Below are 25,808 nucleotides of genomic sequence, written 5' to 3' on the forward strand. Positions count from 1 at the left end.
ATCGTAATAATGTCTGCCTGTGTAGGGGACTCCTGCATGATAAGAATGGATCATCTGATGGGATCAACCGATCATGTACCTGTGCCATCACCAATCATTCCTATCAGCCTGTTTTTTTTTTCAAAACAACACCTACTGGTTGCAAATTGCTCTGTAAAGTCTGAAATGCTTCCCTCACTGTACGACACAGAATCACAAACTCACGGAGCATCACTGATGATCGCCACGAGTTTTTAACGATTCTCAACCGGGGATCGCCATTGGCACACCATCCGCATGTTTCGCACGAGAAAAAGGTTATCACCGTGGTTGGCCTCGATCAGCACTGGCTCGGTGGCTCCACGCGAACGAAAACAAAACTCTCTGCTTGCTCCGGGGGCAACTACAACGACACTCCTGATAAGGCCCGTTGCGCGGTTGGGTCCACTCGCGTCTCGAGATGGACTCTTGATTCTTTCGTTTTGTCTGACTTTTGTTTTCGTTTACGGTGCCGATCGGTCCCCGGCCCTGGGGTCCTCGCGCCCTGCAAGGGTGGCCACAGCCGAGATACCCTTGACGATGTGACATCTCGAGCACAAACAACAATCGCCGGATCACCGGCACCGATGCTCTCAGTTCAGTTGAGGCCGTCTGCCGTTCCGGTATTGTTAATCGTAAACGACCGTCGAGCCGTCGAGCCGTTGATCCTGACGAGACATCGGGCACGGGCAGGAGATCAAGGATCAGCAAGCAGAAGTGTCCGGATACGGCGGATACTGAAGTGGCCATTTTCGCAAGAGGTAAAGGCGTATTTCTCGCCCAATTTCAAATCCACCATCAAGTGCATTTCATTGCAGCACACCGGCTTTCACCTACCGTTGCATCCAAGTGAAGTGTTGGCCCTGAAGCCCCCGTTCAAGCGTTTGAGTGGCAGCGCCAGTGGTCCGATTGTGTGTGAGTGCATGTTCTGTTCTGTGCAAAAATTAGTAACAAGGTGTAGTTTGACACACGTGATTGTTTGACTGTTTGAGGTTAGATTTCGTTCGCGCTTGCGTTTGCAGAAGACGCTTGTGTTTCCAGTTCCATGTTTTGCTGTGGCCATGTGGCCAAAAATACCGCGACGACATGACGTATCGAGGCTCGTCGTTCCGCCAGATTCGGTCAGCCGTAGCGCCGGCAACTAGAATGGGTTAGCCCGGTGAAACTTTCTCGCATTATGTTTGACGTACATATGCCGGGGCGTAGAGGCATTGTTAGCGTGCGTGTTGCGCGTGTTTCTGACAGGGAATGGGCCGGTTCGATTCCTTGACCCTTTCACATTCGCTCTTCGACCCAGCAGCTTCCTCTCTCGCCGTCGCCGAGTCAGACAATGCAATCGAGCCTCCGTTTATAGCGTTCACGGTCGTTGCTCGTCAAGTCAATTCGAGGTTGGTGCTGGGGGGGTCGGCAAAAAAAGGCATAAATCATACCACCAAGCCAGAAGAGCAGAAGAGACCAGCACATTCACGTTCCAAATGAAGCTGCTCGTGTTGCTCGAGTGAAAAGAGGGCGAGAGGATCTACCGTCGCCGTCCAGCTGTGACAGAATAATGTTTCGGCTTTCTTCTTGTGTGTGGTCGGCACTAGCCGCATCAGCCGGGCAATTGTCTGGCTGATGGTAAGTGGAAAGTTTTTATATCCGATCGCAGTTCCAATCGAACCGGTAAAAGCATCGGCAGGGGATCTAGGGGTCGTCATGACCGACATTAGAATTTTAGTAGCATTCTTTATACTTATCGTGATAACGTTGGTGTTTTTATTGATATGGAACTCTGCTGCGAGACCAATCGGTTTGCCGTTATATTCAAACAGCATTTTTGACTGCCTGGTTGTAACGGTAGCCTCTTCAATCCTTCTCATTCCCCACATAAAGACACACTGCTCTGCGGTAGCGTCTCAAGTGCTGGACCGTTGTAATTTTCATCGAAATTATAATGAGTCAATCAGCGTTCCTCTGTCAGCGAAGAAGTCTGTTCATCCACAGCACCGCCACGTCTAGCACAGATCACAAGTGGACAGACAACGGTGCAAGATATGCTAATGCGCTCTTGCAGCAATTAGTCTTCCTCTAGTTACTCGATTTTCTCCCCTCTTCTTTCTGACCTGCTTCGCACAATTAGATATGCAACCGTTGTATTCCCTGAAAACGAATTTCCTTTTCTTGCTCATTTGTCTCATAAATATTCCGGATAATCCGGGATCGCATTACACGGGATTCTGGTTGTGTTTCAGGAAGAAGTAAAAACCCCCTCTTCTCAAAGCACACATTAAGCCGGACTAAATTGGACTGCAAACAAATGTAAAAATCCGTCATTACATATGACTCAACTCAACACAAAACACTTGTCGGATGGATGGGTTGACAACTGTACAAGCACGCAGATGAAGCGATAGTGAGCCACTCGAGGCAAAGGTACAGACAAGAATTCCCTTTGCTCGTTGTACATTCCTGACTGGCAGAGCAACTGACTGAGTGACTCTCGGACTGACTGCTGTGACTGCTGCTGCTGCTGCTGCTTGTGATAAATTGCGAGCGGTTGTACGAACGACAGAGAAATTAAATCATAATTGCAAACGGCGACACTAATTAAGTTTTTCATTCAGCAATGTCGCTATTATTTCGCTGCTCGCTGCTCACCACACACACTCCACACGAGCTAATTGTGCTGAGGTTTGGGTTTGGGGGAGCAAAGATAAGTCCTGCATTCTCCGGTGGCGGGGAGGGGGGGAGGAGGGGGGCTCAAACACGGTCAAACCACACATGGTGTTAACAGAGGTGTCCCGATATGATGTTATCCGTTGGGCGGCATGACATAAGCTGGCAGGTTCGTCTGTCTTTGTTTGATTCTAACCACTCGGCAGGGTTTGTGCAGCAGCATAACCTAGCATCCCAGGATGCCCATCTTTACTTCATTTATCAAGCGTACGAGTGTGCGTCCTGACTATTACCGCTAACTTCTCCAAAGTGTACCATACAAGGGGTTTTAATTGATATTTTAAATCCAGTAATTGCTCACTACTGACGAGCCACTTGTTCCCGATTCCGAAATTCCCTCGTGGCTGATTACGCCACGGTACCGCTCATTAGCCGCTCCCAAACATCTCAAGTGCCGGCTGCCACTTCTGCTTCTGCTCGACTCGACGCAATCCGCAGGCAGGAACGTGCTGGAGGAAGCAATTTTCTCCATTAACGTCACACAACACTGCACAACTCTGCGGTGCGAATGCTAATGGATTATCGGTCCGCCGGGAGTTCGGGAACAAATGATCCTAAATTTCATCCTTCAACCCACCTTACACCTCGCGCGCTCGCTCCCGAGCCGGCGGAACTCCTTTAACGATTATCTGCTTAATGGATTTATCTTCTTTGGCGTTCTTTTTATCGTGTACCGCCACAAACACAAAGCAGCAAAAGAAGAAAAAAAGAAGGGCGACGACGAGGAGACTTTGAACAACAACACCATGAATCGCGGTGACCCTTGAGGGCACCTAGAACGTGCGAGTAGTTGGACGCTAATTGATATCTATTGACAATCAACCGGAATGCTGCGGAACGATGCGAATCTTCCCGGGATTAGAGGGACAACCGTTGAAGCGCGCCGAGAGCTCGAGAGGGTGAAAAGCGAGGGATTTGCGTCTTATTACGTCTCATGAGTGTGAAGCCATTCTGCTTGAACCATTCTGCCCGGCCGTGTGCCGTTATGCAGATAGTCGGGGTTCGCAAGTGATGAGACCTGGAGGTCGTAATGGGTTAATAGCAGCCATGAAAGCTAATTCGTACTGATTGTATGTTGGCACTGCCACTACCGGTGACGGGATGGGATGGGATGGGATGGGATGGGAGTGTTTGTGCCTCTCATTCATCATCATCGTTGAATGCGTCGAGAAGAGGAGCAGCCGGGAGTTTGGCCCCAAAAGGCTCCCAGTAGGTTAGCTGCTGCTGCTTGAAACGAATCGAGTCTAAGGCACAGGATTTATCATTATCACGTTATCGCCACTCGGTGTGAGTGTGGAATTGTGACGCTAATTACGAAGCCGCGTGCCTCGAGCATGACACGATTCGCGGTGGCTGCCATGGCAACATATGCATACTGGGCAAAGGCAGCCAGCTGTCTGTCAGCTGCTGGGCTGAAAATCAAATGCTGGGAGACGGAAGGCCACTGATTGCATTAAGCCACTCTATCCTCCTCCCCCGCCTTTGGTTAGATGATTCAATACCAAACGATGGCAAACGAAGCGCACTAAAAACACGCACGTAACGTGCGCGGTTTAGTAGTGACACTATCAACCATCCTCCGCCGGTGAGCGCACTTTCACGAGACGACGATCGACAGTTTCGTGCGAAAAGGAACCCAAATAAAAAGCAAAAAAACACACACACACAAAAACCCAACGGACAGAGAGCTTTGTGCAGTTTCGTTTCGCCAACAGACCGACACATCGCATAATCAGAGGGTGGTGTTAGAGCGGAGGGGACAGTACCTCTCGATCATCATCGAATGGTACGATGACATGTCGGTTGGTTGGTTGGTTGGTCGGTCGGTGAGCACGCCATCTGTTACATGATGCGTCTCTGCAAGGAGGGATATGTAATATGTATTTATGGTCGCGAAATATCGCAGGATAAAAACGCGAACGCACTAAAACGCGTTACCTGACGGTGCAGCAGGGAAGGTTTATAGCACCACCACAACAAACCGTCTTCGATTGTCTATTGTATGACCTAAGGGTGCGAGATTCTTCTTCTGTGCGCTGTGCGAGTATCAAGTTCCACGAAGCAACAATAATAGCATTTGTTGTACGACACGAATGCTGTGTTCTACACGAATAGTGATAAGATCAGCGCGGTTGCTTAGTGACTAGTGCAAACGCTGCACAGCCACCGGTGGAAAACGCATCTTCATCTTCATGAGCGGCTCATGAAAATGCCATCCCGAGCGAGCGAGCGAACGAGTAGTCATTTACACACACACGCCAGAATTGATTAACCGTGCGCTAGGGGCCTTGGGCTTTCTCTTGGCGTTGGCGTCACCCAGAATAGAATGTGCCCCCCGCTCCCTGCCTTCCGTGTCTCTTCCGTGTGACTAATGGTGAGAAGATTTGGCGTGGCGCGCAATGTCCGACAAAAGGGGGTGGGGAGGGACGTACCGCATGAAACGATTAGAACTCTTGATGAATTCTAAAAACAAAATTACTGGGCGGCTCTGTATAGTGGGCGCTTGTTGGGGCTGCGGCACAATTACCACCCTTTCGCACCCAACAGACCCAACCCTCTGCATGAGGGTCCGGGGTGTGCCGTAATCGCTGCATAGTTTAAAATACTTTATGAGGCCGACCGTGGAGATGCCTCGAGGTGTGCGCTCTCTCTCTGTTACTCTGTCTCGCTGTCTCTCTGTCTCTGAGTATCTCTCTAACGGTCACTTCCTTCCTTCCTTCCGATGTAATGCGATGATCATCGCGGTTGCGGTTCGGCGTATGATGCAATGGTTACAGCTGCTGCTACTGTTGCATCCTTCATCACCCCCAATGGTGGTGAGGTCAGACCCCTGCACAGTAACGCCCGTTGCATCGTTCTAATGCGCTCCTAAGTCCATACTCACCCGAAGCATAAACCGTTGCCGTTGCCGCACACTTGCCGCTACATAGCGATGCACCGGAACACACGGGAATGGGCGAGCGGGACGATTAGTTAATCCCCAGTTGCTACGGAAGGCGTCGTGGGCAGCGCAACACTCCCACTCGATGAGCGTCTTGAAGATAACTTCCCGGGAGGGAACTACGTCGTTGCTGTCGTTGCACTATCACTCCGAGTTGCCTTTTCCAGTTCTCGATCCGTTCGTTTGTTTTGTGTGGTCGTGTGGTGCTGGACGTCGTTCGCACGCACGCACGCACGCACAAACACGCTGGTGGTAGCCGATCGCAATCGCCAGTGAATGTGAGATGAAGAGATCTAATGAATGTTCCGAAGGGGGGGAAGTGCCACAAACTCAACACCTTCTCACCAGCAGCGAAGTGATGCGCTTCGCCAAAGAAGAAGAATTCAATTAACGAAACACACCCCGTCCCGTCGTCCTGTGCTTCTACCCTTCCTTTTGGAACAACCCTTGAAGCCTACGGACTGACGTTCCTCGGTGCCGAATGCCGGTGCTTGGGAGTTGGGTACCGACTACACGGGGGATGCCTCGGCGGCGGGTATCCACGATGCACCACGAAACTATGTTTCACTTCATGCAGTGTGCTCACTACTGCACCACCGACACCGGAGTTTCGCACCGGAAGGTGTGAACAGCTAAACGATTACGATCGCGATGACGATCGGCGCGGTGCGGTGCGGTGCGGTGTAACCCCGTAACTGCTACCCATCACGGCACGGCATCAACCACGCTGGATCGCACGATATGTACGCTCGCGAACAAACGAGCGCCGAAGGGGACGAATGGTATTTCCAACGCGAAAACTTCTCACAATTCCCTCACTGAATTGAAGCGTTCGCGAATGGGGAATTCTTGGGCACGCGGTTCGCGACTGACTTGCTCCGATGGAAAGCAGAGACGAATAATCCCGATAGAGCCTCTACTACTGCTGCGGCACTATGACGGATACTGAACAGAAGGATTGTGTCGCTGACGCTGATGCGGTCAGTCAGCATCGCATCGCATCGCGGTCAGCACACGATCGCGTGAAGATTCACGCAAACATTGGCACACAACACAAGGCACACACACACACACACATTACAATGCACGCACGCAGTAGTGTGATCGCGCTTGTGTGTGTCGGCGGGTGTGTAATGCAACACTCATCGGGGCACGAACTCTATAGAGGCCTTGGCGCTATATAAGCCACCGCAAGGGGTTTCGAGGGAGTGGGGTGGCTATCGTGGGTTCAGAGGTTCACAATTCCGCGAAACCGCGATCGCGCACGCTCACGTTGTTGCCGTCGATCTGTGCCGCTCCACATGATCCGCTCCGAGACCCGCTGCGTCTCGCCGCCCGGTGGATTGCAACAATAGACCATCTGAACCGCCGCCGCCGCCATAACCGCGGAATGCACCGCTGGCGAAAGCAGTGATGGAAGCTCGCGAGACACCACCAGCACCTCTAGCATCACGATAAACCGGCGAGCATTGTTGGGAAACATTACAAAAATCATAATTAATTACCGGGGGGGGGAGTAGTTGCCCGGAATGCATCTGTGGGGTGAGTGAGATGAGTGCGCGTTTCGGTTCGATTCACTGCTCACCGGGAGATGTTGCCGAAACCCCCTTTGAAGCTGCCCGGGATGTGTCAAACTCCAAAGCCCAGCTAACATGACACATTTCCGTTGAAGATGACGAAGTAGAGACTGGCCACGACTACATACGCGCCAGATTCGTGCCAAAGTCACGCGCAACGCGGTCGCGGGCTTGTGTTAAGGGGCTAGGAGGAATGGATTAGTATGTAAAGTGGATTCGTTCCATGCTAATCACGGATCGTACCAACGAAGAACGCGACACGCGCCGCGTGTTTCCTTGTTCTCCTAGAGGTTTCCTAGACGGAACCAACTAGTTGCCGGGCATGACCACGACCATTGACCATGACCAATGGATGGATGCTACAACAAATTGACTTCCCCGGATCGGAAACAGCTATTGGGAAGACATTCCTAAATCGAGAAGAACGTGTGATGCTTTTGACGTGTTCTTTTCACTCTTATCGTGCCAACCAATCAATCGCCGTGCTGGCGACGAAGGACACGGAAGTCCTTCTCAAATACGGCTGAAGGCGCGCTCCGTCTTATCGGTCAGACCTCATCAACCGGCCTCGCGCGGTTGACAGGTCAAAGGCGAAAGGCCTGGCAAATCGTCAGCTGATGGCACTGGCGCTCACTGAAATGGGTAAACAAACTGGGTCTGGCCGATGGACTGACTGACCAATGGAGACGCTATCGCGGCATCGTGATGGGCACGTGCACGCGTGTGGAAAAGCCGGCTCACCATCACCCTCGGGGTGGTGACGGGTGGACCGCGACCGTCCACTCACTCACAACTGGTTCCGATGGGTGTGCCCTTGAGAAAGTGTGCAACCCGTACATGACGGTGGGCGCACCGGCAAACGTGGTGGGGAGTACCGGGTGTGGCCTAAGCCCAAGTAGCCGCTCCGTCCATAATCGGCTTTAGCCCGGTTCCGCGTTGCTGTGTGCGCTGTGCAGATCGAATTGCGAGTGTGGCGTAGTGCAGGTTTGACTTGTTCGCTGGCATTGGCATTGGAAGTACTCGTGGTCGTGGTTGTGCTCGTAACGTTCGAAGGAAGGATCGCCGCGAGCGGGCCATGGCTACTACGTTTTGCCGGTACCGGTTTTACCCGTTTGGAGTGTGAATCGGTTGTTTGGAAGTTGTTGTCCATTCTTGAACGGTACCGCGCGTATCGATTGTGTCGATGATAGTCGTTTACAAATGACGACCGCTTCTAGCAGTTGATGAGTTTAATAATGTTCGGTGAGAAACCAAACCAAAGATGGTGGAGATCTTTTATGAAGAAATCTTTCGGTAGCTCCAGGTTGTTCAATTTATCCAGCAGACATTACATCTCTGCATAGAGATTTGTCTTGATAAACACTCGAAAGAAGCAGCTAGAGGACGTAAAGTAGTCAGTAGTTACGGCTTAGCGAGAAAACCAACAAAACCAACGCTCCATGGGAATTACTGCTAATCTTCTCGACGCCCTCCGCGTATCTACTTTCCGACTCGAGAGCTAGCCTTGAACGACGCTCAAAGATAATGTTTATGTTCTAAGGCAAGCCTATCGCAAACAGAACAATTATCATGGACCCAATCACCTTCTGGTGTGCCTGCCGCTACGCATGCCAGGCGCCTGTGGGCTATTCTTGTCAGTCGTGTAAATAAGTTTGTCACGCCAGATGTTGAACTTCCCGACACTTGGTGCTCTCGTGTATGATAAGAACTGTTGTCTATAAAAAGGGTTCGCGGAAAAGACTACGATACGCATCAGAACAGAAATAAGACACATAAACAAACGCAACGTCAACGGTTACGATAACTCACGTGTAGTGGAACATTAACTAGCTGATACACTGCAAAGAGCGGAACATGCTGTTACCTTGTTAGAAGTCTTTTAAGATTTTTGATATGCTCAAAAGCACAGCTCGGAACCGCGCACCTCGTCGCATATTGTCAATTATGTGTCATCACCCGGGAGATGGATGCGCCCTGCCGTGAACTCCACTGGGGGGTCGTTGCCAACGAAAAGCCTATCCCCATGAGGAAGTCCTCATGGTTCGTCCAGTCACAGGTCCCCGGTACCGACAACCCGTCACCGCATTTCTCACTGCCCCTACCATTCGGGTGTTGGCAAGGCAGCGCGTCAAGGATCGCGCGGAATATAAATAAATCATTTTTGTTCCGAAGATGGGCCCGTAAGCGAAATGCCAGGGAACTTTACGTTTCTTTCAATATTTGGGCCCCGCACTTTGGGGACAGTGTGGTGCTCGTTCGCTCGGTCGCCGTTACCGGGGTGACGCTTGCTTACCAACAACCAGGCGCGCCATACCATAACAAGACAACAACCACGTCCGTGGGCCCCGCGTAGAGCGAAAGGAAAAGTAAAATGGATGGCCTTCCTCGTGCTGTCCAAAAATTGTGGAAAATGAAATTGAATATAAATTACAGGATTTACGACGAACGGCACACAGGGGAAGGCACCGTATGGGAGGGTGATGTACCCCCCCCCCCCTCCTCGACCCCATCTCTTTCTTCGGTGCCCTTCGCTAGTGTCCGGACGTCCTAGGAGGATTAGTCTGTTCTTCACTTTCGGTTCGCGGAACAACATCAGAAGAAGGAAAAACGGGCAAAAGGATCTGCGAAAGGTTCGCGAGGGTTTCTATTTTCGTTGCTGCCCCGTTGTGATTGAATATTCGCGCAACCAGTCGCGTTCTTGAATCATTATGTTGTGTCTACGTTCAGCTAGCGCATAGGGACAGAGGGTTTTGCCAATACGCATCGGAACGCCACGGGCAAGCTGTGCCCCATTCGCCCCGCTGGATTCCGGGAAGGAAAGCTTCGCCAACGACGCCGAATGGTTCTAATAGGATTCCGATCGTCATCATTTGCTTCAGGGATGGAAAACTGGGACGCCACGTGGTCGTGCGATGGGAAATGGTAGCTTTGAATGGTCGAAGGGCCTACTCCCGGGACTCGCGAGGGCAAAGCACTGTAATTGACGACTCGCCCCAAGCGTTGCAGGCCCGCTTGGCAACAGTTGGCAATTCCTCCTTCCTTTTCTCCCCCCCCCCCCCTCGGGGGGTGCTTGTTGGGGTCGTTTTGTTTGTGAAATGTTTGTGTCATTACGCGATGATTTTGCATTTGTTCGATTCGCCTCGTTGTCGCCGTGTCTTCACACCGCACCTAGGAAGCCGACCAATATGCCAAACAACCGACCGACCGTTCACAAATTGAACACTAAATATGCGAATAATTGGAACAATTTCCACAGTTCGCTTGAAGGCTTGTGGGAACGGGAAAAGGGCTTTTCAGTTCGTTTGTGGTTCTGCCGGGATCACAGGGCTTACGGTGGGGGTAAAAACAATTTAGAAGGTCGCCGGATCGATCCGTGGATGCTCCTGGAGATGATGCTGACGGTGGGACAGGACCGGGAAATCAACAAGCGAGCGAGCATCGTAGGAAGCGGTTACCATCGTAGCATTAGTAATCGAAATGGATGATAAAGCGTGATGCTTTGGCTGCAGAAATCCCCTGACAACCAATTATCGATAATTGTGGATCCATGATGGCGCGGAGGTTGAACAGGAAAGAGTGAAAATGCGCTCATAAAGAGCGGGTGGAGCGTTTGCAAATAGCGATCAAAGTAAACATCAATCTGAGATGATTTGTCTTCGACCTGCGGCTTTCATGATTCACGAACATACAGTTCTACAGACAGGGCCTTATCCCTTAACGGCGATTTCTCAATAGGATCATTAAAATGCGACGAAAAATGTGTTTCTTGGGGATAAGAAACTCCCAAACTTATCGTTGTGGGAGGCGAAGTTTAAATAATCTCCGGTGGGGTTTCCACAATCGTGAAGTGAGGGCCGCAATATACCCCTGAAATTATGCAAACACGAAAAGCCCAACGGAAGCTTCGCCGGTAAGAGTGAGAGAGAAAGAGCAAGACACCCAAGGCGAATATTCAGCAGATTTGATTTTTCTCTCGAAAAATTAAGTACAGTTTGAATTAAATTTTCTTATCAGTTTTTTTTATCAGCATATCTCAATCATCGTAAAAATAAGTCTATTGAAAACGTCTTATGATAGATTCCGATATGCTGAAGCTTACCAAAGAAGTACCGCGGAATGCTCTCCAAGTGACCACGTGTCCGATATCAGTTTGTTTCCGTAATGTTTTCAATATTTCTGTCCTAATTATTATACTGAATACATTGCTTTCTCGTGATAGTCATAATGTTTGGATTCTGCATGCTGGTGTGTTGGTGGCGTGCTAACGAGCGGAGCATCTCGTACACGCAAACAGCTGCAGCAGGGTTGAGCGCGCGGTAGCAGCTAATAACCGGCGTAAGCTTATCACTTCTGCTCATGTACTTGTCCTCTTATGATAAAGCGGCCCAATTGCTTGTTGCTGTTACTTCACACGCACGATGAAAGAGCAGATTGAATAAGAGAAGCAGCTGTCATTCGTGGTTTGGATGTCAACATTGGTGCAGTGCTTGGTGAAAGAGTTGAAGATTGTTTAGTGGAATTAATCCAAATCGTACAAAATGTAGGTACAACAATGGTAACTGTTTGAACACTTTTAATGGTGATAGAACACTGGTAGGTTTGAATACTGGACACTGGTTCAACAATGGGTTTTGCGGATCAATTTTTTCACCTTCGCATTAAATGTTGTGTTACGTTTCGCCGTTCGGGAGTGATCGTTGGAATTCTTATCGTTTCTATTCAATATTTCAATAGCAAACTTAACCCAGCCGTATGTTATATTCAAACTAAGTTGAATATTGAAAACATTCTAGCTGCAACATTTTTTTTCTCTCTCTCCCTTTATTCCGCTAATTGAAAAACGTATCAACACTGATTGCCGGTTGTGGTCAACTGCAAATGCAAATCGAATCAACGCCCCCCGGGGTCACCAATGAACAAGGGTGTCTGTGCAGCCTGTTGTCAGCATTTGACAGCCATTTTGCCAATTAGTTTGCACTCCAGCTGCGGCCCTTCCTCGATAAATATTGAAAAAAAAAGCGCGCCTCTATCTAGTTATTGTTTCGAATCAATCAATCGGAAACGAAAAATCGAGAATGTGGAAAGAATTGTTCATAAACAGAAAGAAGAGGCCCGTGTGCTGGTTATTTAGTGAAGTGCATCCCCGTGAGAGAGAGAGAGAGAGAGATATGGAGGCTGGACATGATGATTAGCAAGTCAATAATTCGATTGCGCGAATCGGCGAGAACAGACCTGTCAATCATTCGGCTCGAAATTCGTTTATACCGGCTGTAGCTTCCAGAAGCCATACTATGGTTCTTTCAGGTTATGTTAATTTCAAAATTGATTGGATGTAACTCAATTTGCGCCAATTTGTAGTCCCGGCCGGCTGGCTTCTCAACATGGAACTGTAGAAACGGGATCCATCCGGTTCATTATTTCCTTTTAAATACTCAAATTGCAAACCATTTCCAACATTTTGGCTTCCGTAAATGCACACATCGGGGCCACCGGGACCATAAACCGTTCGGAGAGATGTACTTTCTACCAATTTGTTCTGGCTATTGCTCATAAGCTCCCCCACCCCTCGTTTTCTCTATTTTCCCCCTTTCCAGGAACCCGGAAGAAGGCATCGAAATGCTGTCCAGGGTAATTAGTTTTGATGAGGTTGTTAAAACATCAATCGAAACGTTCCGCAACACGTTCGGTACCGATCCGGACGTGGCCGCCTGTGCACCCGGCCGGGTCAATCTAATCGGCGAGCATGTCGACTACAACGATGGCTTCGTCCTGCCGATGGTAAGTATAGTGGGGTGGGTGATGGTGATGGTGGTGATGAGAGACTGTGGCAACTGGTGTGGCAACTGGTGTGCACGGATTTTTCCCGTGTAGTTTGACCCCTTCCCGAAGGGCCGAAAGGACATGGTTTGTGCTGAGGTGTAACATCACTTCACCCGGACTCCCCCGGGGGGGAGAAAGGTGGTTCCAGCCACAAAACATGAGGTGCAAAAGGTTCACCTGGCACTCCAGGTTGGTTTTAGCTGTTGATGATGATGATCATCATAGTGGTGGTGATGCTACCGGTGATGACCGATGTCACCAACGCCCGTGGCACCGATCGAATTCATTTCAAATCCTTTGCAAGCTGACCCCAAAACGTGGATGTCCCTCATCCCGTGCACTTCCCGAGGGAGGTGCCTGGAAAGAAGGATTGCATTCCGGTCGTGTTTGCTGCCAGGATTCGGTTGGAATGCTGCTCGGCCCTATCGTCATGTTTGTCCAATTCCGGCAGGGCTGCCAAATGGGCACGACACGGGGTGGAAGCATGATTCAGTTAATTTAAATCGTCAACCGGCTCGGAGCAGATGTAATTAGCCGGCGAGTGATTGGCTTGTGATAACTGTAACCGGACACAGGGACTGTGTGACGTGTTTCGATGTGTTGTTGAAGTAACTTTTCCGTTGATATGGAGGCCGGGAGAAGAACAGAAAATCGTCCTTTCGTATCGCTGTAACGCAGGTCCCACATCTACATCAAATTAAAGACACATCAGCAGCTCATCGCTTCGTCATCAACATGCGATTCGAGCGCCAGCCAGCAAACCAGCTTCTCCTCCCTTCTCGGACGATTTTTATCACATTCCATGACCCATAAACCGGTCTGGCATTGCAAGGGACTCTATTGAAATCGATTTATCAGTCAATCGAAACACGAAACCTACTCATCCAAGCCGTACGTGTGCCTGTGTGTCTGTGGATGTTGGAGGTGGTGAAGTCTGTTATCAGTCTGGTTTCGCACTTATCGGCGTTATTATGCTGCTCGAGCGTTGATTAACGAATAACACTTGTTTAACGTTTTATCGTATCGGCGTATCGTCACCGTGGCACCGAGTGCACGATCGAGTAGTATTATATTGCGTCGCCTACGCGCCATTCAAATCCATAAAACACAGCGCCCATCAAGCACCACAGAGTGTGGAGTGTCTTCGGGTCGTGAACGGGGGAAAATGAAACAAAAAAAACAACAACAAAAAAACGTAAAAGAAACAAGACAACGCTCAGCAGCACAACCATCAGCCCGTTTGTCCGTTACATCAGCGCGGCCGATGATGAAGTGTTGCAGGCCTCACCTCTCCCACATACACACCTCTTTTCTCCTGAACCGTGCCTGAGCAAACACTTGCCGACTCTGAACCGCGGGAGTTTATGCCGATACAGCCGAACGTTCTTTATGACGGAGGCGCCTGCTTTATCGGACGCGTTCGTTGGTTTTTTTTTCTTGTTGTTTCTTTCCTACGCACCGATTGAGGTGCCGTAGTAGGCGAAGAAGCCAATCGAGAACGATTATTCGCTCTACGGCGAAGAAGTAGAAGAAGAGGATTGAAGTGCACCGTTCTGATTGGCAAGCGTTGTTGGTGGAGAACTTTGAAGAAGTGGCCACCAGGGTTCCGAGCAGGGCCTCGGTTTGACCTTCGCCGAAGGAGTTGTTTGAAGGGGTTTTTTAAAATATCCCAACTGAGCTTTTTGGATGGAGCAGGAATCTGGCATTTAGAATGTTTGCGCAATACACTTGATGACGAAACGATAATGAGCATGAACTGGCATCCGGATACTACGGGCTCTTATCGCCGAACAACCAGCAAACTCCCTCGTAAACCGGTAACGCCAACAATCCATCTTCCGCATCACAAACAGTGCACAATCCATGGATTGTTCTACGGGAGCAAAAATGATCCTCGAAAATGCGGAGCAAATGCCAACCCCCCCTCCAGCACCAACAGCTAATTGTTTGCTGCCATTAATTTGCCTTCTCTCGAATCGCTTCTTCTCGCCCCTCCGAACATACAGGCACTGCAGATGGCCACGGTAGTAGTGGGCCGCCGGAACGGTACCGAGTCGAACTGCAACGTGGTGACCTGCTCCGACGGCATCCAGGAGGACGCGAAGCGGGCCCAGTTCGACAGTAGCGCCATCGCCAAGGGATCACCCAAGTAAGCACCACCCAAAATGACCACCCGCTTTCCCATTCCCCCCTCCTTCCCAGCTCTCCCAAAAACCCCGGCGCGTGATAGTTAATTAATTAGAAGTGTTGGTAGCCACCGGACGTGGCTCCGTGCGGGATTGCGGGACACAAGACCATAATTTGCATACGCGCTGCCCGAGTGGGACTGCGTACCAGGCCCTGGTGGCGAACCCGCTGTGTTGGATCATACGCATACGCATTATTTACCGCCACCGTCAACCCCTCCTCCCCCAAAAACCGGATCGTTTTCGGATCGGTATGGCATGTAGCGAGGAGCAGAAGGAGGCGTTGGTTTGCATTGAAAATGATACCAAAACATAAAGCATGCAAAACACCTTCTGCTGCTTCTCCTCCTCCTCCTCCTGCTGCACCTTTTCTCCCATGATTCCATGGACAGAAGCGCGAGCAAACAGTTGCCACACCATCATGTTGTCCGTTCGTACGCGTGTGAATTTGGCGCACTGCAGCAGCAGCAGCAGCAGCAGCACCAGGAACACCAGAAGCAGCAGCAACAAAAGCGACCGCGACAGAACGGTCCGGCGATCTTGTCTCCTGTCTCCTGCCTTCAGCCCGGGGAGATCCTTTCCCGCGTGCTGATGATGGTCAAACGGACGGACGGACGGACGGACGGACGGACGGACGGACGGACGGACACGGCTATGTTCGATGAGGCACAGGCACAGACCACTCACACTTGGACACATGCGTTGGTGGTACGTTGAACGGGGGGAGGATTTCAAGTTCTTCATCCTTCTCTGCATTTTTTTTTCCGCCGCCGCTGTTTTTGCTACCACAAAACGGCCACATTGGCTGCATTGTGTGAGCATTTTGATGCCTGTAGGATCGTGTGTGTGTGTGTGTGTGTTTCCTGGTTTGTTTCCCGTTTGTTTTACTTTAATTTCCGTCCAGCGGTTGCTGTTTGTTGCCGGTGCGCGGTGGCGGCGGTGCCTCGTACACGCCTCGCACATGGTAGTTCATTTTCATATTCATGTATTTAAATTAAATAATACGACATCAAAACTCGCGGAAAATTCGCGCGCGCATAATGAATAACGAGCGGTGCCGTGCATGCAGCATCCAGCATCCAGCACAACCACCACCACCAGTGGATTCATAATTCATGGAAAGTTTTCGCTTTATTTCGTTTGGATCGCTTGTTGCAGAGAACACAATTCTTGGTGGCCACTTGGTGGAAATGGTTGGGAAAAATGCGTTCATCTTACCTTCTTACGGGGTTTCGTGAGCCTGTGTGTGTGGTTTAGCCAACGTTTCCGGGGTTTTTTGGGGGTTGTAGAAATGTTTTGAGAATACCTTTCTCTCTCTTCAACGAATTACTTGCTGGCTTGCTTTCGAGCGGTTAGGCAAGCTAGACCACCAAAATGGATGCCTCGTGCTGTTTCTCGGGAAAACATTTTCAAACACACACTCGCACCGTTAAATGGGCGTACCGGTAGCAGAGTGGCGGGGTTTTCGGAACAAAACATTCGGAAAATTGATTAATTCCAGGATCGCAACGTATCCAAGGGTTACGGCGAAACATGTGTCATCATCCGGTTCTGCATCCGGGCACCGGGTGTCTGTGTATGTGTGTGTGTGTGTGCGCCTGTGGTTGTAGTAGCAAGATAAAATTTGATTAAGCCCCACGACACAACAGATGTGCTGGTCGCTAGGAATCGAAAGCAGCTGGATCCCGACCCGGGGCACCGGTAATCCATATCGGATTGCAGTGGCCATATATGACGTGTGTGTATGTGTTTCGGTTTGGTGTGCATCATCATCATCATCATCATCACCACCAGCAACGGCTCGATGGTGCGCTGTCAAATTAGCGAGCTAAAAATAAAAGAAAAACAACATCCCGCACCAGTGGCCAGAGAGTGAGGCTCGATGGCGCAGGTGCAGGTCACCGCGCAAACCACTGATTATCGATGATTAAGCCGATGGAACCGATGCTGCAGCATAGCCATCACCGTTCTGTTGGGATTCTTCTTTCCAGCGTAATCCGAACCAAATCGAGGTAGGCTTCGGTTCCGGGACTCTGCGTGCTTACCCGGCTGGTATCCAGGACTTTGTGCAAACAGATTATCGGTCACTAGGGGCGTGTGTGTGTGTGTGTCTGTGTGCTGCCAGCTATTTGTTAATATTGATGAGCGCACGGAGCAGCGGGATGGGTGAATAATTTTCGGGACGAAAACTCGTACGAGCGACGAGCTTATGGCGGAAATTATGCTTCCCCGTGGTTGTTGCAGTGCCTAATGATGCATTTGAATGTGAGTACGCAGTAGGCTCCGGCTGTGACCATGGTGATGCAATGATCCACGATCCATCTATCCATCCATTATGACAAAGAACCATTCGGGTGATCGATGATACATCCCATGTTAGAATAGGGAACAAACAGTGTCGGCCCTGGCATTTGGATGGAGATGGATTTCCCAGATCCTTGACATCATTTGTAGAATGCATTTGATTCGCTATTCAGGCTGGGAGGGGCCATTTTGATCTGCATTTCATGTTTTTGGTTAATTAGTTCGCATCGTTCATTGGAGCCAATGCCATCAATGCCATCTGCTCTAATGCTCGTAGATGCCGCCGTTCAAGGGTATTGGACCGCAAGTTTGATCGATGCTCCTAATGTGGCATGGATCTAATACACTTCTCAGTGTTTCCTACATTATTTTTACGATGAATTGCAACGTTAGGAGTGTATCAGATGTCTTCACAAATAAAACACATCTTCTTAATAAGGATCCTTTTTTCACTGCATTAGAGCGAAACAATGATGTTATGCAACGTATGTCCGGTACGAGGCTATGTTTTGATAGAAATAAGGACTTCTACAATTCTGCAGAACAATATGAACAACAAAATAATAGTACAAACTGCCATAGTCCACCAAACAATGCTTACAACGTCCCTCCACTAGTATTGACCGTTCGTTAGACATTACTTTGTATTTATCCGCCCAATCACTGCCCCAAAGCGTGGCACATCGCCTGACCTCTACTCCAACCACCAGCACCCCGGGCCAATCCCGGTGGTATTGGTTGTATTTTCGGGATGATTTCTCCCACTCTGGCTGGCCGGGCGTTGGATTGTTGGATCGCTAATTTGCGCGCGGTTCGAGTTAATTGCATTTATAATTAGCCAACTTCAACCTGTGGCACCCGGCAAGTGGCAAAAGTGGATTTCCGCCCTCCGGCCATCCGGGTATGCGGTTGCTTATTTGCACAGCGTATCGAGGCTAGCGGGCCCCGGAGGATCATGCGGTTCTGACGCTCTATCGGCTGTACCTTTTGTGTAATCAATATCGCCACACCATACCGGGGCATTTTTGCAAACATAATCATTGTAAATTGGCAGAGGAATGGGCATGTTTGATCTGCCAGTACGACCAACACCGACAGTAATGGGTCCGTGGGTATGGTGTACCTTCACACTACAGGCGGTTTTCTGTCCAGCTGAACCGGGAGCAGAACCATGGGACCGGGCACATGTTAGGAAGGAAGGCTTCTCGTACCCATCACTGGACAACGGTTTTTTTTGTACTGAAATCCCTCGTACCTCGCAGTAGAGCGCCTGTGGTGCTAACAGACTGCGTTAGAAACGCTAATTTCCGCTGCGAAATGTAATTGAAAACGCCAGTGGAGTGTGTGGCTTTATGACCACACAGAGGACGGTCTGTAGAGCGATGGGTGTCCTGGACGGACTATATTCGGACCGGTTGTTGTTGATTGACCGGTTGGTTCGGATCCCTTTGTTTGGGCAATTTCATTATGATTTCGACTTCACTTCTCAACAAAAACCTCGCGAGCTCGCCAAGGTACACAGCAGGAGCTCCTGCCGGAAGCGGAAAAACAAAACAAGTAATCGAATTGCGTCCGTATTGTTAATGCGTTTTCTTCTACTGCGAACTCTGCTCTCCACCAACAGATGGCTGAACTATGTGAAGGGCGTGATGTTCCACTATCGTCAACCGGTGCCCGGGTTCGATGCGGTCATCCACACCAACGTACCGGTCGGTAGCGGACTGTCCAGCTCGGCCGCACTAGAAGTGTCGACACTAACCTTCCTGGAGCAGCTCACCGGGCAACGGGCCGGCAGTGGGTAGGTGCTCCCTTCCTGCTGTGGCTTATTCTCGTTGTCGATTGTTTGTTTGTTTGTTTGTTTCGTAGGAGTGCCGCGGATGGTGCGAAGATCTGCCAGCGGGCGGAACACACGTTCGCCAATGTACCCTGCGGCATCATGGATCAACTGATAGCGATCGGTGGCCGGGCTGACCACGCACTGCTCATCGATTGTCGGTAGGTGTTGGGTTCTCTATTTTTTTTTCTCTTCATATCCTGGAATAACAAACGTCGTCCGTGTCGTTGTAATCAACTCAACACGATCGAAGGTCTAGATGACTTTAGGAAGAAGAGTAATTACTTAGTATAAACTCCTTTTACACAGCAGGAGCCAAATATCACGAGAAAGGTCCTTTGAAGTTGTAACAATTGAATGTAAAATGGAAATATGATAATGAAAAAGAATAATTTTGGATCAGATTCATGTTCTTAACACTTTAAAAGACTCTTCCAGTTAATAGAATGTCACATTTGGCATGATATTGAACATTCTGGTCATGTGTCCAAGTTTAGCAAATGTTTTTGAACCTCAAACAATGCATTGTGCCAAATTGGAAGAGAGCCAGCCCTATCGCTTTCCGGCCCTACCAGCCTTTCGAACTATTCGAACGAAAGCATTTGGAAGACACTGAAACAACAATCTCTAATTTTTTTTATTCAAATGAAAGTAATAGCATTTGATCCTTATTAACTACAGCATTCAGTGCGCACTTTTCTTCGATTGTAACACGCTAGAAATCGATGTACAATTCTTACATGTAGTCTCATAATCCCGTTCCCTTTCAAACTATTAACTTACCTTCAAACGTAGATGCAAAAGGAGCTCTAGAGATTGATTCTACAAAAACAAAAACAATTCTGCCATCCCCGGGGATAAGCCCTTTGACAGCTGCACTTCATCGGCTCTCAACTCGTCCTCGTCCGAACCTACACTAGGTACACGAACACTAGTGAAGCTTAACGAATAACCATCATCCCTAGTGAAGCATAGTGTACGTCCCAGGGGCCTGTTGATGTTGTTGTAGCATAACGCGCGTCGTGTCCGGACGGTGGGAATGTGGATGGTGCCTTCATTGTTTCTCCTTTCGCCGCATTATGGTCACCGTTGGTGCTGTTCGAGGGCCAATCCCGGTGGACAGGTACACAGGTCCCCTTCTACCTACTACCTTCGTCTCGGATTCTACGTTGGATCCTCGGTTGGCTAATTCTCTTTTAAAAGCAAATGCTTTACCCCGGGGTTGCGGTGTTTGCCTTGTGCATGCGTTAAGCTTGCCCAAACATGGTCATCCCCAAAAGCTCCCAATCCCAGCAGCCAGCCAGCAGTAGTCCACAGAATGGCCAATTTGTTGTTTGGCTCGAAGGGGCGGTTGGGGAGAGGTATGCTACTGTTCGGGTACTGCGTCGAAGCTCGTCGAGCTGAATGCAAAGTGTCCCAGCTCCAATTTGCGATGCATATCTCTTTAATTAAGGTGCAACAGCAACAGCAACAGTGGAATCGTGAGCCTCGGACTAGTCCTGACAGGTACTCGTCTCTCATCGCTCGGCGTTACCCAGGGCAACTCTGGTCTGGTCTGGTCTGGTTCGGGCGAAGGGCCACTTAATCGCACGAGGGATACGACAAAATCCGTCCAGAGTTTCACCGTGTTCCAAGAACTTCCAAAAACATTCTCTACTTCCCCCCTCCCCCCTTCCCCCTTTCACGGGACTCTACGTGTCTTTTGGGCCCTTCTTAAGCAATATGGCGACGGTGATGCGACGGAGAAAGGAAGCACGGGGATGTATTCCGGCTTTGTCAGCTGTCCACATCGTTTCCGAGAGCTTCCGGTCCTTTGTAGCACCGCAACCGCGCACCGTCACCGCATCCGTGCAGCAGCAGTGCCCGGTTTCCGGTTCGAACGATTTAGCTCTCGTTGAATGTCACTAAAGCGTGAAAGTGCACAGCAGGCGGGGCGGGCGGGCCGGCCCGGTACGGTGGAGGAAGATGTGCCCAGGGACAATACACATGCACACACACACACACACACGCGCACACACACGCGCATAAATGCACACTCGCAAACACAGCCCACGTCCTGCGTTACTAATCCTTTCTATATCATCAGCTTTGTTGCCCGGAGATGCGAGGACCGAAGATACTGCACCGTCGTGGAGCTGTGGCACAAGGATCTGCCACTCAGGTTCACGTGTTCTGTGTGTGTGTGTATGTGTGTGATTGGGCGCTGTGGATGTCGAGATTAGGGAGAGGCTAGAGGCCCTCAACAATGTAGAACGTGCAAGTAGCCTCTTGCTGCCTGCTTGTATGTTGCACCGGATGGATTGACCATCACTACGGTATGCCATGTGCCTGTCCGCATTTTGTTTGATTAACCTTCCCCAGTTTGCTTGGATGTTTTTCAAGGTTTTCCGAATTTATCGCCCTAATGCCCTGGAGAAGGTATATTGTCTTTGGTGCAAATCTGAAGCAACTTCTCTCCGGCTTCTCGGCATGCAAATTCCACGTCGATGCCGAGAATCCGATCAGATTAGGCCCATCGGACTCGGTCCTGTAATCTTTGCCCTGGAGACATTAGAGGGGGCAACCACACCAGCAGCAGCAGCAGGAGAAAGCATTCATCTGTAACGCGCGCCCTGCCTTACCATGGACCCCAATGTCTTGAGACATGTCAAGGTATAATTTGTCATACCGGTTGGCATGGTGCTTCCCTCCCTTGTATTTACTGTGGTGACGCAGTAAATGGCGGGCAACACTGAAGGTGTTGCAGAGGTGGACAGGGGGTGGCCGAGGTGAGTGGCGACCGAGAACATCTAACTCCGGCATATATTTGTTAAACTTCAGCTTCAGCTGTTCGGTGTGCAATCGGAGAAAGTTAATAGCAGCGGTCCGAGTTCCGAGATCGGTCGGAAGACACGGAGGACACCGAGAAGGAAACAGCACCGACACCGGAAAGGATGACTGTCTCTTTATGTGTGTGCGTGTGTGTGTCCGGGTGTTTGCAGTGCAAGTCCGAGCCGCCACTACACAATGGACGGCAACAAATTATGCCTTTGATTAGCGATGCACGTCGTCATCGTCGTCGTCGTCGTCGTCGTCGTCATTGCAGGACACCGGAAAACGGAAATATGAAACATACCAATTGCACTCGGGACCTGACCACCACCACCACCACCATTACCATCGTTGACACCGAAAGGCTACAGTGTCCCGGTATGCTGGTGCTTTTGTGTGTTCCGTGTGTCCGGTTTCAGGGCATTCTGGGTGTCATGTTTCCCGTGGACGTTGTCGCATGACGATTTGGCGACCGAAGCAGGCGGCGGCGGCGGCGGCGCATATCACAGTAATGTCTCCACCGTGCTGGATGTTTGTTGTTGATGCTGCTGCTGCTGCTGCTGCTGCATGCGTGGCTGTTGTGCTGTCAGTCAGCAGAATTTGATTCTCGTTTGCATTCGCATTACAACGAGAGTGCATGTCCCTGGCCCTGGGTCTGCTCGTATGTCCTATAATCAAGGCGCCGTTTGAGTAGCTGGATGAACTTTGCAACGAACGAAGGAACCCCAGATTCAAAGGTGCATCAAACGGTTCCCAATTAACTCGATCGAAGGCATTTTGTTTGAACTTCGTTCCGATGATCTAGTATGCCGTCGATTGGCTCTTTCTTTTCCAGCCTGTTGCAAGGCCAACTGTAGCTCCCTTGACGAAGTGTCAGAAGAACAGTATGGTTGTTGTTGTTGTTTGTATCGATGGCAACGAGGCAGGCAACGACGAGAGACAGAGAGAGAGAGAGAGAGAGAGCTACAGTTTGGGCACTAAATTGCATCAAATTCTACCAAAAATGCTACAATCCAGTACATCCAGGGGGGGCAGTACTGTCCAATAATTAAACTTTCAGTCCAGTGGACGAGGTAACGCTCGTAATTTCCGACGAAATACAGCACCTCCCGATAGAAGACTTCGACTGAGACTGGCAAAGGCTTGCTCTAGTAATCAACCAACTACTCCTTTTCCTTCCCTGAACGACTGACAGATGGAAACCTGATGCCGGGTCCTCGGACCTTTCGAGAATGTTCACTCGATGCCCTCGCACGGGTTTGCGTCTTTCGTGGATCTGCTTCGATGCTTCTGACACTGTTGTTTACGAGCTCCAGTCGCAATCACAACGCCTAGACTGCTTGTTCCTCCCGAAGCCGGACTTTGTAATTGCCAGTACGCCACATCACACCACACAGCTTCTGCCCGGGTTGTATCCATTTGATGATCCCTTTGATGGGGTCCGGTAGGGATTAGCAGTTTGGCATCCAATCTGATCCGGAAAGATCGGAAAGGAACGTTTTAATGCAGCTCGTAAAAGGGGAAGGGGGAAGAGGGTTCCAATTCATCTTCAATTTAAATTCGTTCTCAATTCTTCCGTCGAGTAACATTGTTAAGACCGTCGCCGTCGTCGTCGTGTGCACGCTTTGCTGCATTAAATTGATCTGGATTCTATCAAACCCTTCGGCTCGTTACAGTTCGCTCGAGACGGAATCGATCCCGTTCGCGGCCACCGGGCTGGCGGTGCTGATTTGCAACTCGAGCGTGAAGCATGAGCTTTCGTCTAGCGAGTATCCGGTACGGCGGAAGCAGTGCCAGGATGCCCTGAAGCTGATGGGGCTGTCGAGCTATCGGGACGCGACCCTGGACCATCTGAAAGGTACGTTCGACCTCCGACCACCATTCCCGTTCGGCGTCCCGAAACCGAAAACTAATTGAATCGTTTCTTCGCCTCGACAAATCCCTCCGAATATTACCGACACCTGGCCACACCCATCCTGGCCTCCCTACCCGTCCCGTGTCGACGACAAGCAGCGCTCGAGAACGCGAACGAGGTGCTGGTACGCCGGGCACGTCACGTCATCATGGAGATCCAGCGAACGACCGAAGCCGCCAACGCACTGAAGGCGAACGATTTCGTGAAGGTAAGGGTGAAGGAGGAGCAGTAGTGGCACCCCTTCATGGGTGCCAATTGAGCCATTCCACCATTTCCAGTCAGCACCATAAAACGCACACTGGTGCTGCCGCCGCCATTTCGGTATGCTAATGGGGGACCCTGCGTCGATAGTCGGTCGGAATCGATTGTTCGAAACCCCACGAATCGGCCGGTTTGGTGTCTTTGTGCGATTGTCTTTCGCACCCTCGCTCTCGTTGTGGGGATCCCATTAAGTGAGGCCAAAAGCGAGCATTTGGAATCCGATAGATTCCGGATCGTGCCATAAGAAACCACAACCAGCGATAACCGGCAGCCGGTGGTGGATCTGTTTTATTAAATGGCCGTCGCAAAAAAGGCTTTATCTAATTGTTATAAGCCCCCTCTCGTCTCTCTTTGCATGTTGAGGTCTAACAATGGGTCTGAAAAATGCTTCCTTTTCCTTTTCCCCCCAGATGGGCCAACTGATGACGGAATCGCACCGATCGCTCAGCGAAGACTTTGACGTTTCCTGTCACGAGGTGGACCTGCTCGTGGAGGCAACGCTGGGGGCGCGCGGTGTGCTGGGCACACGGATGACCGGTGGTGGCTTCGGTGGATGTACCGTTACGCTGCTCGAACGCAGCGCCCTGGCCGATGTGGTCAAGGAGGTGGACACGATCTATTCGCGCAAAACGGGAGGCAAATATCGGGCGCGCTTCTACCTGGCGGAACCCAGCAACGGTACGCGATCGATCGATCTGAGTAAATACCTTGGATGAGGTGCAGAACAGCGGCAGCGAGAAGTAGAGGGGGCGAGAAATTAGATTTTAACATGTTCTTTTGTGTGGATCGACGTCGACGTGGAACGGAACGGAACGGAACGACAATAAATGCATTTAAGGGTAAACGATGGATGTGTTTTGGTGGAGTGGAATTTGTTGAGGAAAATGATTATTAAATGCTCAAATAAACATTATTCTGCATTTAAAGTCGATATCATTTGACGCCATGCGTAGTATCGTTCATTTTCTTTCTGGGCGCCATCGTCGCTTCCTTATTGGCAGAGTGCTCAATATGGCCGCCCACGATCTCTACCTGCCAGGTGATCCTCATCAACCAATCGCAGCAGCAGCGGCAACCCAAACTCACCACGCCTGATGGCGACTATTTCACCACGGTAGTCACCTCCTCGCCAGTCTGCAACCCTAATATTTAGCTACTTTAGCAGAAAAACACGCATTTTTCGTTGATTTGAGCGAAATCAACCAAAAACGGGCGTTTTTTCACGCTTTTAATTTACCTGACAGTAAGGAAATTCCTCCATTTTCTTTCTATATATTTTCACAGGTGTATACCCCTTTTTTCTTTCTATAAAGTATGCCACATAATAAACCAAAAACAAAACAATAAAACCGATAATTTCTTTTCTTCTTTCTTGGCTTCGCTTTCGTCGTTTTTATTCGTTTTTTGTACAAAAAAAGGGGTTCTC

At 50.0% G+C, this 25,808-nt stretch overlaps 2 protein-coding genes across 6 annotated transcripts in view; one reads left to right on the forward strand and one right to left on the reverse strand.

The window, feature by feature from the left end:
* The first annotated feature begins 633 nt into the window (after window positions 1-633).
* On the forward strand, window positions 634-25,296 carry LOC125950360 (galactokinase-like). Of its 3 annotated transcripts, XM_049678293.1 has the most exons (9): window positions 634-779; window positions 837-933; window positions 12,846-13,029; window positions 15,078-15,220; window positions 19,186-19,359; window positions 19,428-19,556; window positions 23,883-24,064; window positions 24,220-24,329; window positions 24,793-25,296. In XM_049678293.1, the coding sequence occupies exons 3-9, from the start codon at window positions 12,868-12,870 to the stop codon at window positions 25,096-25,098; spliced, it is 1,206 nt and encodes a 401-aa protein (XP_049534250.1). In that variant the 5' UTR covers window positions 634-779; window positions 837-933; window positions 12,846-12,867; the 3' UTR covers window positions 25,099-25,296. The 3 variants fall into 3 exon arrangements, with proteins under 3 accessions (XP_049534250.1, XP_049534249.1, XP_049534248.1); XM_049678292.1 differs by lacking the exon at window positions 837-933 and having other exon boundaries at window positions 24,793-25,295; XM_049678291.1 differs by lacking the exons at window positions 634-779; window positions 837-933 and adding an exon at window positions 11,709-11,791.
* A 454-nt stretch (window positions 25,297-25,750) lies between these two features.
* The window catches only part of LOC125950338 (furin-like protease 2), a 185,726-nt gene continuing 185,668 nt past the window's right edge, over window positions 25,751-25,808 (reverse strand). For all 3 annotated transcript variants that reach the window (XM_049678233.1, XM_049678235.1, XM_049678232.1), the window contains exon 17: window positions 25,751-25,808. This exon is cut by the window's right edge and continues 3,111 nt beyond it. The gene's annotated coding sequence lies outside the window, so the exon portion shown is untranslated.

Source organism: Anopheles darlingi, chromosome 2, assembly GCF_943734745.1.
Source record: "Anopheles darlingi chromosome 2, idAnoDarlMG_H_01, whole genome shotgun sequence".
Lineage (NCBI taxonomy): Eukaryota > Metazoa > Arthropoda > Insecta > Diptera > Culicidae > Anopheles > Anopheles darlingi.